General features: G+C 43.0%; 1 protein-coding gene across 1 annotated transcript in view; it reads right to left on the bottom strand.

Annotated features, from left to right (window-relative positions):
• CS (citrate synthase) overlaps window positions 1–12,563 on the bottom strand; it is a 173,889-nt gene that overhangs the window by 58,228 nt on the left and 103,098 nt on the right. Inside the window, exon 7 of the mRNA XM_053708094.1 lies at window positions 11,432–11,631. Coding sequence (XP_053564069.1) covers window positions 11,432–11,631 — 200 coding nt within the window. The remainder of the gene's footprint in view (window positions 1–11,431; window positions 11,632–12,563) is intronic.

The following is a 12,563-nucleotide window of genomic DNA, read 5'->3' as shown; positions in this document are numbered from 1 at the left end:
TAGGAATTTTTATCTTGTTCCATGGGAATCCTTTAGATTCACACCAACAGATATATTTTTTCCATATTTTATGGTAAATTTTTCTAGTTACAGGCTTTCTAGCCTGAATCAGAGTATCTATTACAGAATCTGAAAACCCACGCTTTGATAAAATCAAGCGTTCAATCTCCAAGCCGTCAGTTGGAGGGAAACCAGATTCGGATGTTCGAATGGACCTTGAACAAGAAGGTCCTGTCTCAAAGGTAGCTTCCATGGTGGAGCCGATGACATATTCACCAGGTCTGCATACCAAGTCCTGCGTGGCCACGCAGGAGCTATCAAGATCACCGAAGCCCTCTCCTGATTGATCCTGGCTACCAGCCTGGGAATGAGAGGAAACGGTGGGAATACATAAGCTAGGTTGAAGGTCCAAGGTGCTACTAGTGCATCTACTAGAGTCGCCTTGGGATCCCTGGATCTGGACCCGTAGCAAGGAACCTTGAAGTTCTGACGAGACGCCATCAGATCCATGTCTGGAATGCCCCATAATTGAGTTATTTGGGCAAAGATTTCCGGATGGAGTTCCCACTCCCCCGGATGGAATGTCTGACGACTCAGAAAATCTGCTTCCCAATTTTCCACTCCTGGGATGTGGATTGCAGACAAGTAGCAGGAGTGACCCATTGAATTATTTTGGTCACTTCTTCCATCGCCAGGGAACTCCTTGTTCCCCCCTGATGATTGATATATGCAACAGTCGTCATGTCTGATTGAAACCTTATGAATTTGGCCTTTGCTAGTTGAGGCCAAGCTTTGAGAGCATTGAATATCGCTCTCAGTTCCAGAATGTTTATCGGGAGAAGAGATTCTTCCCGAGACCATAGACCCTGAGCTTTCAGGAATTCCCAGACCGCGCCCCAGCCCACCAGACTGGCGTCGGTCGTGACAATGACCCACTCTGGTCTGCGGAAGCTCATTCCCTGTGACAGATTGTCCAGGGTCAGCCACCAACGGAGTGAATCTCTGGTCTTTTGATCTACTTGAATCGTCGGAGACAAGTCTGTATAATCCCCATTCCACTGTCTGAGCATGCACAGTTGTAATGGTCTTAGATGAATTCGTGCAAAAGGAACTATGTCCATTGCTGCAACCATCAATCCTATTACTTCCATGCACTGCGCTATGGAAGGACGAAGAACAGAATGAAGTACTTGACAAGAGCTTAGAATTTTTGATTTTCTGAACTCTGTCAGAAAAATCCTCATTTCTAAGGAATCTATTATTGTTCCCAAGAAGGGAACTCTTGTTGACGGGGACAGAGAACTTTTTTCTTTGTTCACCTTCCATCCGTGAGATCTGAGAAAGGCTAGGACGATGTCCGTATGAGCCTTTGCTTTTGACAGAGACGACGCTTGAATCAGGATGTCGTCCAAGTAAGGTACTACTGCAATGCCCCTTGGTCTTAGAACCGCTAGAAGGGACCCTAGTACCTTTGTGAAAATCCTTGGAGCAGTGGCTAATCCGAATGGAAGTGCCACAAACTGGTAATGCTTGTCCAGAAAAGCGAACCTTAGGAACTGATGTTCCTTGTGGATAGGAATATGTAGGTACGCATCCTTTAAATCCACGGTAGTCATAAATTGATTTTCCTGGATAGTAGGTAGGATCGTTCGAATAGTTTCCATTTTGAACGATGGAACCTTGAGAAATTTGTTTAGGATCTTGAGATCCAAAATTGGTCTGAATGTTCCCTCTTTTTTGAGAACTATGAACAGGTTGGAATAAAAACCCATCCCTTGTTCTCTTATTGGAACTGGATGAATCACTCCCATCTTTAACAGGTCTTCTACACAATGTAAGAATGCCTGTCTTTTTATTTGGTTTGAAGATAATTGAGACCTGTGGAACCTTTCCCTTGGGGGTAGTTCCTTGAATTCCAGGAGATAACCTTGAGAAACTATTTCTAGCGCCCAAGGATCCTGAACATCTCTTGCCCAAGCCTGAGCAAAGAGAGAAAGTCTGCCCCCCACCAGATCCGGTCCCGGATCGGGGGCCATCCCTTCATGCTGTTTTGGTAGCAGTGGTAGGCTTCTTGGCCTGCTTACCCTTGTTCCAGCCTTGCATTGGTCTCCAGGCTGGTTTGGGTTGTGAAGTATTACCCTCTTGCTTAGAGGATGTAGAATTAGAGGCTGGTCCGTTTCTGCGAAAGGGACGAAAATTAGGCTTATTTTTAGCCTTAAAAGACCTATCCTGTGGGAGGGCGTGGCCCTTTCCCCCAGTGATGTCTGAAATAATCTCTTTCAAATCAGGTCCAAATAATGTTTTACCCTTGAAAGGGATGTTAAGCAATTTTGTCTTGGATGACACATCCGCTGACCAAGACTTTAGCCAAAGCGTTCTGCGCGCCACGATAGCAAACCCTGAATTTTTCGCCGCTAATCTAGCTAATTGCAAAGCGGCATTTAAAATAAAAGAGTTAGCCAATTTAAGTGCTTGAACTCTGTCCATAACCTCCTCATACGAAGATTCTTTATTGAGCGACTTTTCTAGTTCCTCGAACCAGAAACACGCTGCCGTAGTGACAGGAACAATGCATGAAATTGGTTGTAGAAGGTAACCTTGCTGAACAAAAATCTTTTTAAGCAAACCCTCTAATTTTTTATCCATAGGATCTTTGAAAGCACAACTATCTTCGATAGGAATAGTAGTGCGTTTGTTTAGAGTAGAAACCGCCCCCTCGACCTTGGGGACTGTCTGCCATAAGTCCTTTCTGGGGTCGACTATAGGAAATAATTTCTTAAATATAGGGGGGGGGGGGGACAAAAGGTATGCCGGGCCTTTCCCACTCTTTATTTACTATGTCCGCCACCCGCTTGGGTATAGGAAAAGCGTCGGGGGGCCCCCGGAACCTCTAGGAACTTGTCCATCTTACATAATTTCTCTGGAATGACCAAATTGTCACAATCATCCAGAGTAGATAATACCTCCTTAAGCAGTGCGCGGAGATGTTCTAATTTAAATTTAAATGTCACAACATCAGGTTCAGCTTGTTGAGAAATTTTTCCTGAATCTGAAATTTCTCCCTCAGACAAAACCTCCCTCATGGCCCCTTCAGATTGGTGTGAGGGTATGTCAGAACAATTATCATCAGCGTCCTCTTGCTCTTCAGTGTTTAAAACAGAGCAATCGCGCTTTCTCTGATAAGTAGGCATTTTGGATAAAATGTTTGCTATAGAGTTATCCATTACAGCCGTTAATTGTTGCATGGTAATAAGAATTGGCGCACTAGATGTACTAGGGGCCTCTTGTGTGGGCAAAACTGGTGTAGACACAGAAGGGGATGATGTAGTATCATGTTTACTCCCCTCATTTGAGGAATCATCTTGGGCAATATCATTATCTGTTGCATTACTGTCCCTACTTTGTTTGGACACTATGGCACAATTATCACATAAATTTAAATGGGGAGACACCTTGGCTTTCATACATATAGAACATAGCTTATCTGATGGTACAGACATGTTAAACAGGCTTAAACTTGTCAACAAAGCACAAAAAACGTTTTAAAATAAAACCGTTACTGTCACTTTAAATTTCAAGCTGAAAACACTATTACTGAATATGTGAAAAAGTATGAAGGAATTGTTCAAAATTCACCAAAATTTCACCACAGTGTCTTAAAGCAAGTATTGCACACCAAATTTCAGAGCTTTAACCCTTAAATTAACGGAACCGGAGCCGTTTTTACATTTAACCCCTATACAGTCCCAGCTATATGCTTTGCTGAGACCCAACCAAGCCCAGAGGGGAATACGATACCAAATGATGCCTTCTATAAGCTTTTTCAGTGATTCTTAGCTCCTCACACATGCATCTGCATGCCTTGCTCTCCAAAAACAACTGCGCATTAGTGGCGCGAAAATGAGGCTCTGTCTATAACTAGAAAAGGCCCCCATCTGAAAAAGGTGTCCAACACAGTGCCTGCCATTTTTCTAAACAATCCCCAAGATTATAATAACCATTAATAGTTAGAATCTGCAAAATATGCCTAGCAAAGCAATCGTTTTAGCCCAGAAAAATGTCTACCAGTTTTTTAAGCCCTTATGAAGCCCTTTATTCTTTTATTTAACTAAGAAAATGGCTTACCGGTCCCCATAAGGGGAAATGACAGCCTTCCAGCATTACATAGTCTTGTTAGAAATACGGCCAGTCATACCTCAAGCAGAAAAGTCTGCCAACTGTTTCCCCCAACTGAAGTTACTTCATCTCAACAGTCCTGTGTGGAAACAGCAATCGATTTTAGTAACTTCTGCTAAAATCATCTTCCTCTTACAAACAGAAATCTTCATCTTTTTTCTGTTTCAGAGTAAATAGTACATACCAGCACTATTTTAAAATAACAAACACTTGATTGAAGAATAAAAACTACATTTAAACACCAAAAAACTCTTAACCATCTCCGTGGAGATGTTGCCTGTGCAACGGCAAAGAGAATGACTGGGGTGGGCGGAGCCTAGGAGGGATCATGTGACCAGCTTTGCTGGGACTCTTTGCCATTTCCTGTTGGGGCTGAGAATATCCCCACAAGTAAGGATGACGCCGTGGACCGGAAACACCTATGTTGGAGAAAACAGAATTTATGTTTACCTGATAAATTACTTTCTCCAACGGTGTGTCCGGTCCACGGCGTCATCCTTACTTGTGGGATATTCTCTTCCCCAACAGGAAATGGCAAAGAGCCCAGCAAAGCTGGTCACATGATCCCTCCTAGGCTCCGCCTACCCCAGTCATTCGACCGACGTTAAGGAGGAATATTTGCATAGGAGAAACCATATGTTACCGTGGTGACTGTAGTTAAAGAAAATAAATTATCAGACCTGATTAAAAAAACCAGGGCGGGCCGTGGACCGGACACACCGTTGGAGAAAGTAATTTATCAGGTAAACATAAATTCTGTTTTCTCCAACATAGGTGTGTCCGGTCCACGGCGTCATCCTTACTTGTGGGAACCAATACCAAAGCTTTAGGACACGGATGAAGGGAGGGAGCAAATCAGGTCACCTAAATGGAAGGCACCACGGCTTGCAAAACCTTTCTCCCAAAAATAGCCTCAGAAGAAGCAAAAGTATCAAATTTGTAAAATTTAGAAAAAGTGTGCAGTGAAGACCAAGTCGCTGCCTTACATATCTGATCAACAGAAGCCTCGTTCTTGAAGGCCCATGTGGAAGCCACAGCCCTAGTGGAGTGAGCTGTGATTCTTTCAGGAGGCTGCCGTCCGGCAGTCTCATAAGCCAATCGGATAATGCTTTTAATCCAGAAGGAGAGAGAGGTAGAAGTTGCTTTTTGACCTCTCCGTTTACCAGAATAAACAACAAACAAAGACAAAGTTTGTCTGAAATCCTTAGTAGCTGCTAAGTAAACTTTGAGAGCACGAACTACATCCAAGTTGTGCAACAAACGTTCCTTCTTTGAAACTGGATTAGGACACAAAGAAGGCACAACTATCTCCTGGTTAATGTTTTTGTTAGAAACAACTTTTGGAAGAAAACCAGGTTTAGTACGCAAAACCACCTTATCTGCATGGAACACCAGATAAGGAGAAGAACACTGCAGAGCAGATAATTCTGAAACTCTTCTAGCAGAAGAAATTGCAACCAAAAACAAAACTTTCCAAGATAATAACTTAATATCAACGGAATGTAAGGGTTCAAACGGAACCCCCTGAAGAACTGAAAGAACTAGGTTGAGACTCCCAGGAGGAGTCAAAATTTTGTAAACAGGCTTGATTCTAACCAGAGCCTGAACAAAGGCTAGAACATCCGGCACAGCTGCCAGCTTTTTTGTGAAGTAACACAGACAAGGCAGAAATCTGTCCCATCAAGGAACTTGCAGATAATCCTTTTTTCAATCCTTCTCGAAGGAAGGATAGACTCTTAGGAATCTTAACCTTGTCCCAAGGGAATCCTGCAGATTCACACCAACAGATATACCAAATTATGTGGTAATTTTTCTGGTTACAGGCTTTCAGGCCTGAACAAGAGTATTAATAACAGAATCTGAGAACCCTCGCTTTGATAAGATCAAGCGTTCAATCTCCAAGCAGTCAGCTGGAGTGGGTCGAACGGACCTAGAACAAGAAGGTCTGTCAAAGGTAGCTTCCATGGTGGAGCCGATGACATATTCACCAGATCTGCATACCAAGTCCTGCGTGGCCACGCAGGAGCTATCAAAATCACCGACGCCCTCTCCTGATTGATCCTGGCTACCAGCCTGGGGATGAGAGGAAACGGCGGGAACACATAAGCTAGTTTGAAGGTCCAAGGTGCTACTAGTGCATCCACTAGAGCCGCCTTGGGATCCCTGGATCTGTACCCGTAGTAAGGAACTCTGAAGTTCTGACGAGAGGCCATCAGATCCATGTCTGGAATGCCCCACGGTTGAGTGACTTGGGCAAAGATTTCCGGATGGAGTTCCCACTCCCCCGGATGCAATGTCTGACGACTCAGAAAATCCGCTTCCCAATTTTCCACTCCTGGGATGTGGATAGCAGACAGGTGGCAGGAGTGAGACTCCGCCCATAGAATGATTTTGGTCACTTCTTCCATCGCTAGGGAACTCCTTGTTCCCCCCTGATGGTTGATGTATGAACTTGGCCCTCGCTAGCTGAGGCCAAGCTTTGAGAGCATTGAATATCGCTCTCAGTTCCAGAATATTTATCGGTAGAAGAGATTCTACCCGAGACCAAAGACCCTGAGCTTTCAGGGATCCCCAGACCGCGCCCCAGCCCATCAGACTGGCGTCGGTCGTGACAATGACCCACTCTGGTCTGCGGAAGGTCATCCCTTGTGACAGGTTGTCCAGGGACAGCCACCAACGGAATGAGTCTCTGGTCCTCTGATTTACTTGTATCTTCGGAGACAAGTCTGAATAGTCCCCATTCCACTGACTGAGCATGAACAGTTGTAATGGTCTTAGATGAATGCGCACAAAAGGAACTATGTCCATTGCCGCTACCATCAAACCTATCACTTCCATGCACTGCCCTATGGAAGGAAGAGGAAACGGAATGAAGTATCCGACAAGAGTCTAGAAGTTTTGTTTTACTGGCTTCTGTCAGAAAAATCCTCATTTCTAAGGAGTCTATTATAGTTCCCAAGAAGGGAACCCTCGTTGACGGAGATAGAGAACTCTTTTCCACGTTCACTTTCCATCCGTGAGATCTGAGAAAGGCCAGGACAATGTCCGTGTGAGCCTTTACTTGAGGAAGGGACGACGCTCGAATCAGAATGTCGTCCAAGTAAGGTACTACAGCAATGCCCCTTGGTCTTAGCACCGCCAGAAGGGACCCTAGTACCTATGAGAAAATCCTAGGAGCAGTGGCTAATCCGAAAGAAAATGCCACGAACTGGAAATGCTTGTCCAGGAATGCAAACCTTAGGAACCGATGATGTTCCTTGTGGATAGGAATATGTAGATACGCATCCTTGAAATCCACCTTGGTCATGAATTGACCTTCCTGGATGGAAGGAAGAAGTTTTCGAATGGTTTCCATCTTGAACGATGGAACCTTGAGAAACTTGTTCAAGATCTTGAGATCTAAGATTGGTCTGAACGTTCCCTCTTTTTTGGGAACTATGAACAGATTGGAGTAGAACCCCATCCCTTGTTCTCCTAATGGAACAGGATGAATCACTCCCATTTTTAGCAGGTCTTCTACCCAATGTAAGAATGCCTGTCTTCTTATGTGCTCTGAAGACAACTGAGACCTGTGGAACCTCCCCCTTGGAGGAAGCCCCTTGAACTCCAGAGAATAACCTTGGGAGACTATTTCTAGCGTCCAAGGATCCAGAACACTAAAAAACTCTAAGCCATCTCCGTGGAGATGTTGCCTGTACAACGGCAAAGAGAATGACTGGGGTAGGCGGAGCCTAGGAGGGATCATGTGACCAGCTTTGCTGGGCTCTTTGCCATTTCCTGTTGGGGAAGAGAATATCCCACAAGTAAGGATGACGCCGTGGACCGGACACACCTATGTTGGAGAAATTGAATTTTATTTTAAAATAACCTGCAGAAAATGTTTCCATTAAAGAAAATCTCATCGCAGAAAGTTTAAAAAAGTTCTGCCTCTGGGGACGCAAGTCATATAACAACCTGCTGTTCTAGTTGCTGGGAGGTAGTTATCCTTGTCACCTGACTTTAATTACGAGTAATACTCCGTCTACCTCTGGGACCCTTTGTTATCATCATAGGCAAAATCCCTGTCAACTAAGCCAACTGTGAGCTAACTTCCAACCAACGTTATTTCAGCCATATTGAAATAAACACATATTATTACACGCTATACTTAAACTATCATTTTGACCCTCACGTCACCCTCCGTTCTATGAGCATATCCAGGGTTTTACATACATCACAATATTCAAGGTTTTTAATCCTTTGGCTGGGGTGTCTTTGCCTCCTCCTGGTGGCCAGGTGTTGTATTTCCCAAAAGTAAGGAATGAAGCTGTGGACTCTCCCTATCTTAGGAAGGAAAGAAAGTTGTTGAACATAGAGAGTACAGAGAGTGCTGACTGTCATGGAAGGTCATAGCAGACCTGGAGATTTTTTTTTTTATCATCTCTCTCTTCTCGCTCTTAACCGTCTTTCTTGACTCCCTCCTCTTCAGTATCTTTTTACCCTCTCTTCTCTCTCAGGCCATATCTTCTCTTTACACTCTCTCATATCTCTTCACATTTTCTCCATTGTCTCTTAACTCTACCTCCTTCTCAACTTTTACTTTTCCTCTGCAATCTCTCTGCCCCGTTTACCATCTCAGAAGTACCAGTCTTAGCACTAATGGGGTCCCTACAGCCCTAAAAGAATAACATTTCTTTGTACTTTCATGGCTATATAATATCACTTTATATAATAGTTATAGCACAAAATGTGTGTTTGTCAGTGCTGCAATAGGAATGTATATTGTGCACATATAGTACAACATGCCAAAAGACTCAACATTCACTCGCCAATGGCTAGTGGGAATTTTGAGACATACATACATAAACACAACAGGGATGTGTCACTATCTGTGGTATTTTTGCTAATTTCTTCGACGGATTTAATAGTAAAAATGCAAGTTTTTGCTTATCCCTAATAAACCATTTTTGCATAAATAAAAAAGATTGTTAAAGTTTTTTTGTTTTTTTTTGAGCAGAAGTGTACAGCTGAACCCTGTGAACTAACTGCTTGCATCTGTTTTATAAAACATAAAAAAAACTACATTTTAAAATGGTCTCAGATACAACAAAGACATTTAAACCCAGAAACTAAAGGGTATAGAACTGACCCCATCCTTCGATACAAAACAAATCTAGTCTCCCAACTTTTAATTATACCTCCAACCGCTCTGGCAGACACACATTGTACACAGAGGCTGCATCAACAGCTAACTAATTTTACTATTGTTGTGCATGTCCCAGAAACTACTGTCAGAAAAATGAGACAGCTGCAGTGAAAACTGTATTATCTCTGGGTGGTAGGAATAATTTGGAGGAGGGAAAAAAGGCAAGGAAGAGTTAAAATAAAATCTAAACTATTAACACCCCCCACATACATATTGAAACAGACTGCACTCAGACTCACCAGCCCTCACAGACTGCTTTTCAGCTTTTTTCAGGGACTCTGGCAGTTAACCCTAGCCAAGTCAGGGTGCAAAGCCCATTGGGAAAACTACAACACTAAATTATTAACACAACACATCTGGCAATCTCTTGAAACCACACAGCTAGATTAAAAGAAAAATGGAAGTGTTACAGCATTTGGATCACTGGGTACCTAACCTACAGCCACACAATGCAGCCTTCAACCAAACACACTGAGATACAAATAAGGGTGACACAGGCCCTTTGTTATTTCCCTAGACACATACAAAACACAGAAATGGAGTGCACTCTCAAACCAGACTGGGTGCGCATCCTATGACCCTGCAAAACTCGCAGCCCTGGGTGCTCACCAGCACTCAGACAGCTGCACAACTTTCAGGGATTCAGGCAGTTAACCCCAGACAAGCCCATTTATACTATCTTGTACTGTGTTTGTTGTTTTTTTGCCCCATTCGAAGCAGATTGAGAACTTAAGTAGCGTGATTAAACGTAGAAATGTATGGCCGAGACACTTTTACAGAGTTTCTGAATAGCAATTATAAACTGTTGACTGGGGTGTGAAAAAAAAAAAGACATATCAGGGGAAGTGTAGCATATTATTATTATTATTTTATAAAAGCACCAACAGATTCCGCAGCGCTATCCATGGGTAACAAAGGTAAAAGGACAGTACAATATGAGACACCAGACAAAATTTAACAAACAAATATAGGGGGAATTGGGAGCCCTGTTCCCATGGGAACTTACAATCTAAATGGGTAGAAGGGTGAGAAACAGGAGGTGGGGACTGCAAAGGTTAGAATGATGTTAGTGTGGAGTTAGATGAGGGCAACTATTAGGCAAGTGGAATTTATTAGTAGCTGATTTGGCGATAGGCTTCCCTGAACAAGAAGGTCTTTAGGGAGCGTTTAAAGGAGGAGAGGTTGGGGGAAAGACTGACAGCTCGAGGAAGTGCGTTCCAGAGGGTTGGTGCCGCACGAGAGAAGTCCTGTAGTCTAGCATGAGAGGAGGTGATGGTAGAAGAGGCAAGGAGTAGATCGTTGTTGGATCTTAGGGGACGGGCTGGAGTATATTTGTTGATGAGTGAGGACAGGTATGGGGGGGGCGCATTGGTAAGGGCTTTGTAGATCAGAGTGAGAATTTTGAATTTAATTCTGCTGTGAATGGGGAGCCAGTGAAGGGACCCCACAGAGGTGCAGCGGATACAGAGCGTCGGGAGAGGTGTATTAGCCTAGCAGAGGCATTTAGGATGGATTGAAGGGGGAGAGGAAGGCCAGTTAGTAGGTTGTTACAGTAGTCAAGCAGGGAAATTACTAGAGAATGATTAACTGTTTAGTAGTTTCAGCACTCAGAAAAGGATGAAATTTGGAGATATTGCGTACGTGGTTGCGACAGGATGAAGAGAGCGATTGGATGAGGGGTATGAAGGACAGATTGGAGTCAAGTGTAACTCCTAGGCAGCGCACTTGGGGTGATGGGGAGATAGTGGTGTCACCAACAGTGATAGTAAAGTTAGAAGCTTTGTGCAGCATATGTGCCGCAACTCATGATATTAAATAGGTGGGTGCCCATATTTCATGCAGATTTGCCTTGATGCTCAATTTTGATTAGACCTTAATATCTTCAGTATTCTGGATGCTTAAATCTTTTCAAATAAAAAAACAAAACACTGTCCATTCCTGACAACTGTGTAAATATCACCTGTTTAAACTGATGAGAACTTTTGCACAGTAGTACTAAAAACGACAGGACACTGGGGTGATGACTGTCGAACCCTTCAATAGAGATTAAAAAAAACAAAAAAACCTTACCTATGGATGGTGAGATAAAGCCTCATGAGTTCAGTGAACTCTGTGTCTGTGTAACCCAGCATGTTTGTGAAGTTATAAGACCAATCTAGGTTGGAGTCGATCGCTCCAATACTGCTCCCCTCACGGTACAGGTTGCGGTAAATCTTGGCTGCTATGCAGGGTAGCTTAGCAATCAGATCCATAGAGTCTTCATATATTAGCTGCAGGAAAAAGACAAATGCAGGTTGTCATTTACAACAATGAAGTAGGAAGAGTGCTAAAGGCAGGACCCACTAGCTGCATATTTCAGGATTACATTAATGCCCCAGTCTGAATAGTCAAAAGGAAAGGAACTATCAAGAAGCAATTTTTTTTGTTGCAAGGAAAGGTTAAAGGGACAATGCAAGTAAACAACTTGGTTCAATTTCTGTTTTTTCCTCAACAATGTTTGTTCCTGTACTGAATAAACCAACATTTGTCTGTGTGAGTTGTCCCTATTAGACGCTAAGGTATAATTTGTACACAAACATGCACTTTTTAGTCTCACAAAACTTTCATGTTACCTTCTCACGTAAGAAAATGTATAGTGATTTTGGGATGGAGAGATAGAGATATATATACAGTGGATATAAAAAGTCTACACACCCTCGTTAAAATGTCAGGTTTCTGTGATGTAAAAAAAAATTAGACAAAGATAAATCATTTCAGAACTTTTTCCACCTTTAATGTGACCTATAAACTACACAACTCAATTGAAAAACAAACTGAAATCTTTAAGGTGGAGGGAAGTAAACAAAAAAAACTAAAATAATGTGGTTGCATATAACTGGGGATGTAGCCGTGTTCAGAATTAAGCAATCACATTCAAAACCATGTTAAAACAGAATTTATGTTTACCTGATAAATTTCTTTCTCCAACGGTGTGTCCGGTCCACGGCGTCATCCTTACTTGTGGGATATTCTCTTCCCCAACAGGAAATGGCAAAGAGCCCAGCAAAGCTGGTCACATGATCCCTCCTAGGCTCCGCCTACCCCAGTCATTCGACCGACGTTAAGGAGGAATAATAGCATAGGAGAAACCATATGGTACCGTGGTGACTGTAGTTAAAGAAAATAAATTATCAGACCTGATTAAAAAACCAGGGCGGGCCGT

The sequence above is a fragment of the Bombina bombina genome, chromosome 3 (genome assembly GCF_027579735.1).
Source record: "Bombina bombina isolate aBomBom1 chromosome 3, aBomBom1.pri, whole genome shotgun sequence".
Taxonomy (NCBI): domain Eukaryota; kingdom Metazoa; phylum Chordata; class Amphibia; order Anura; family Bombinatoridae; genus Bombina; species Bombina bombina.
Note: the sequence above shows the minus strand (reverse complement) of the source record. Positions and strands in the feature narration are given on the sequence as shown.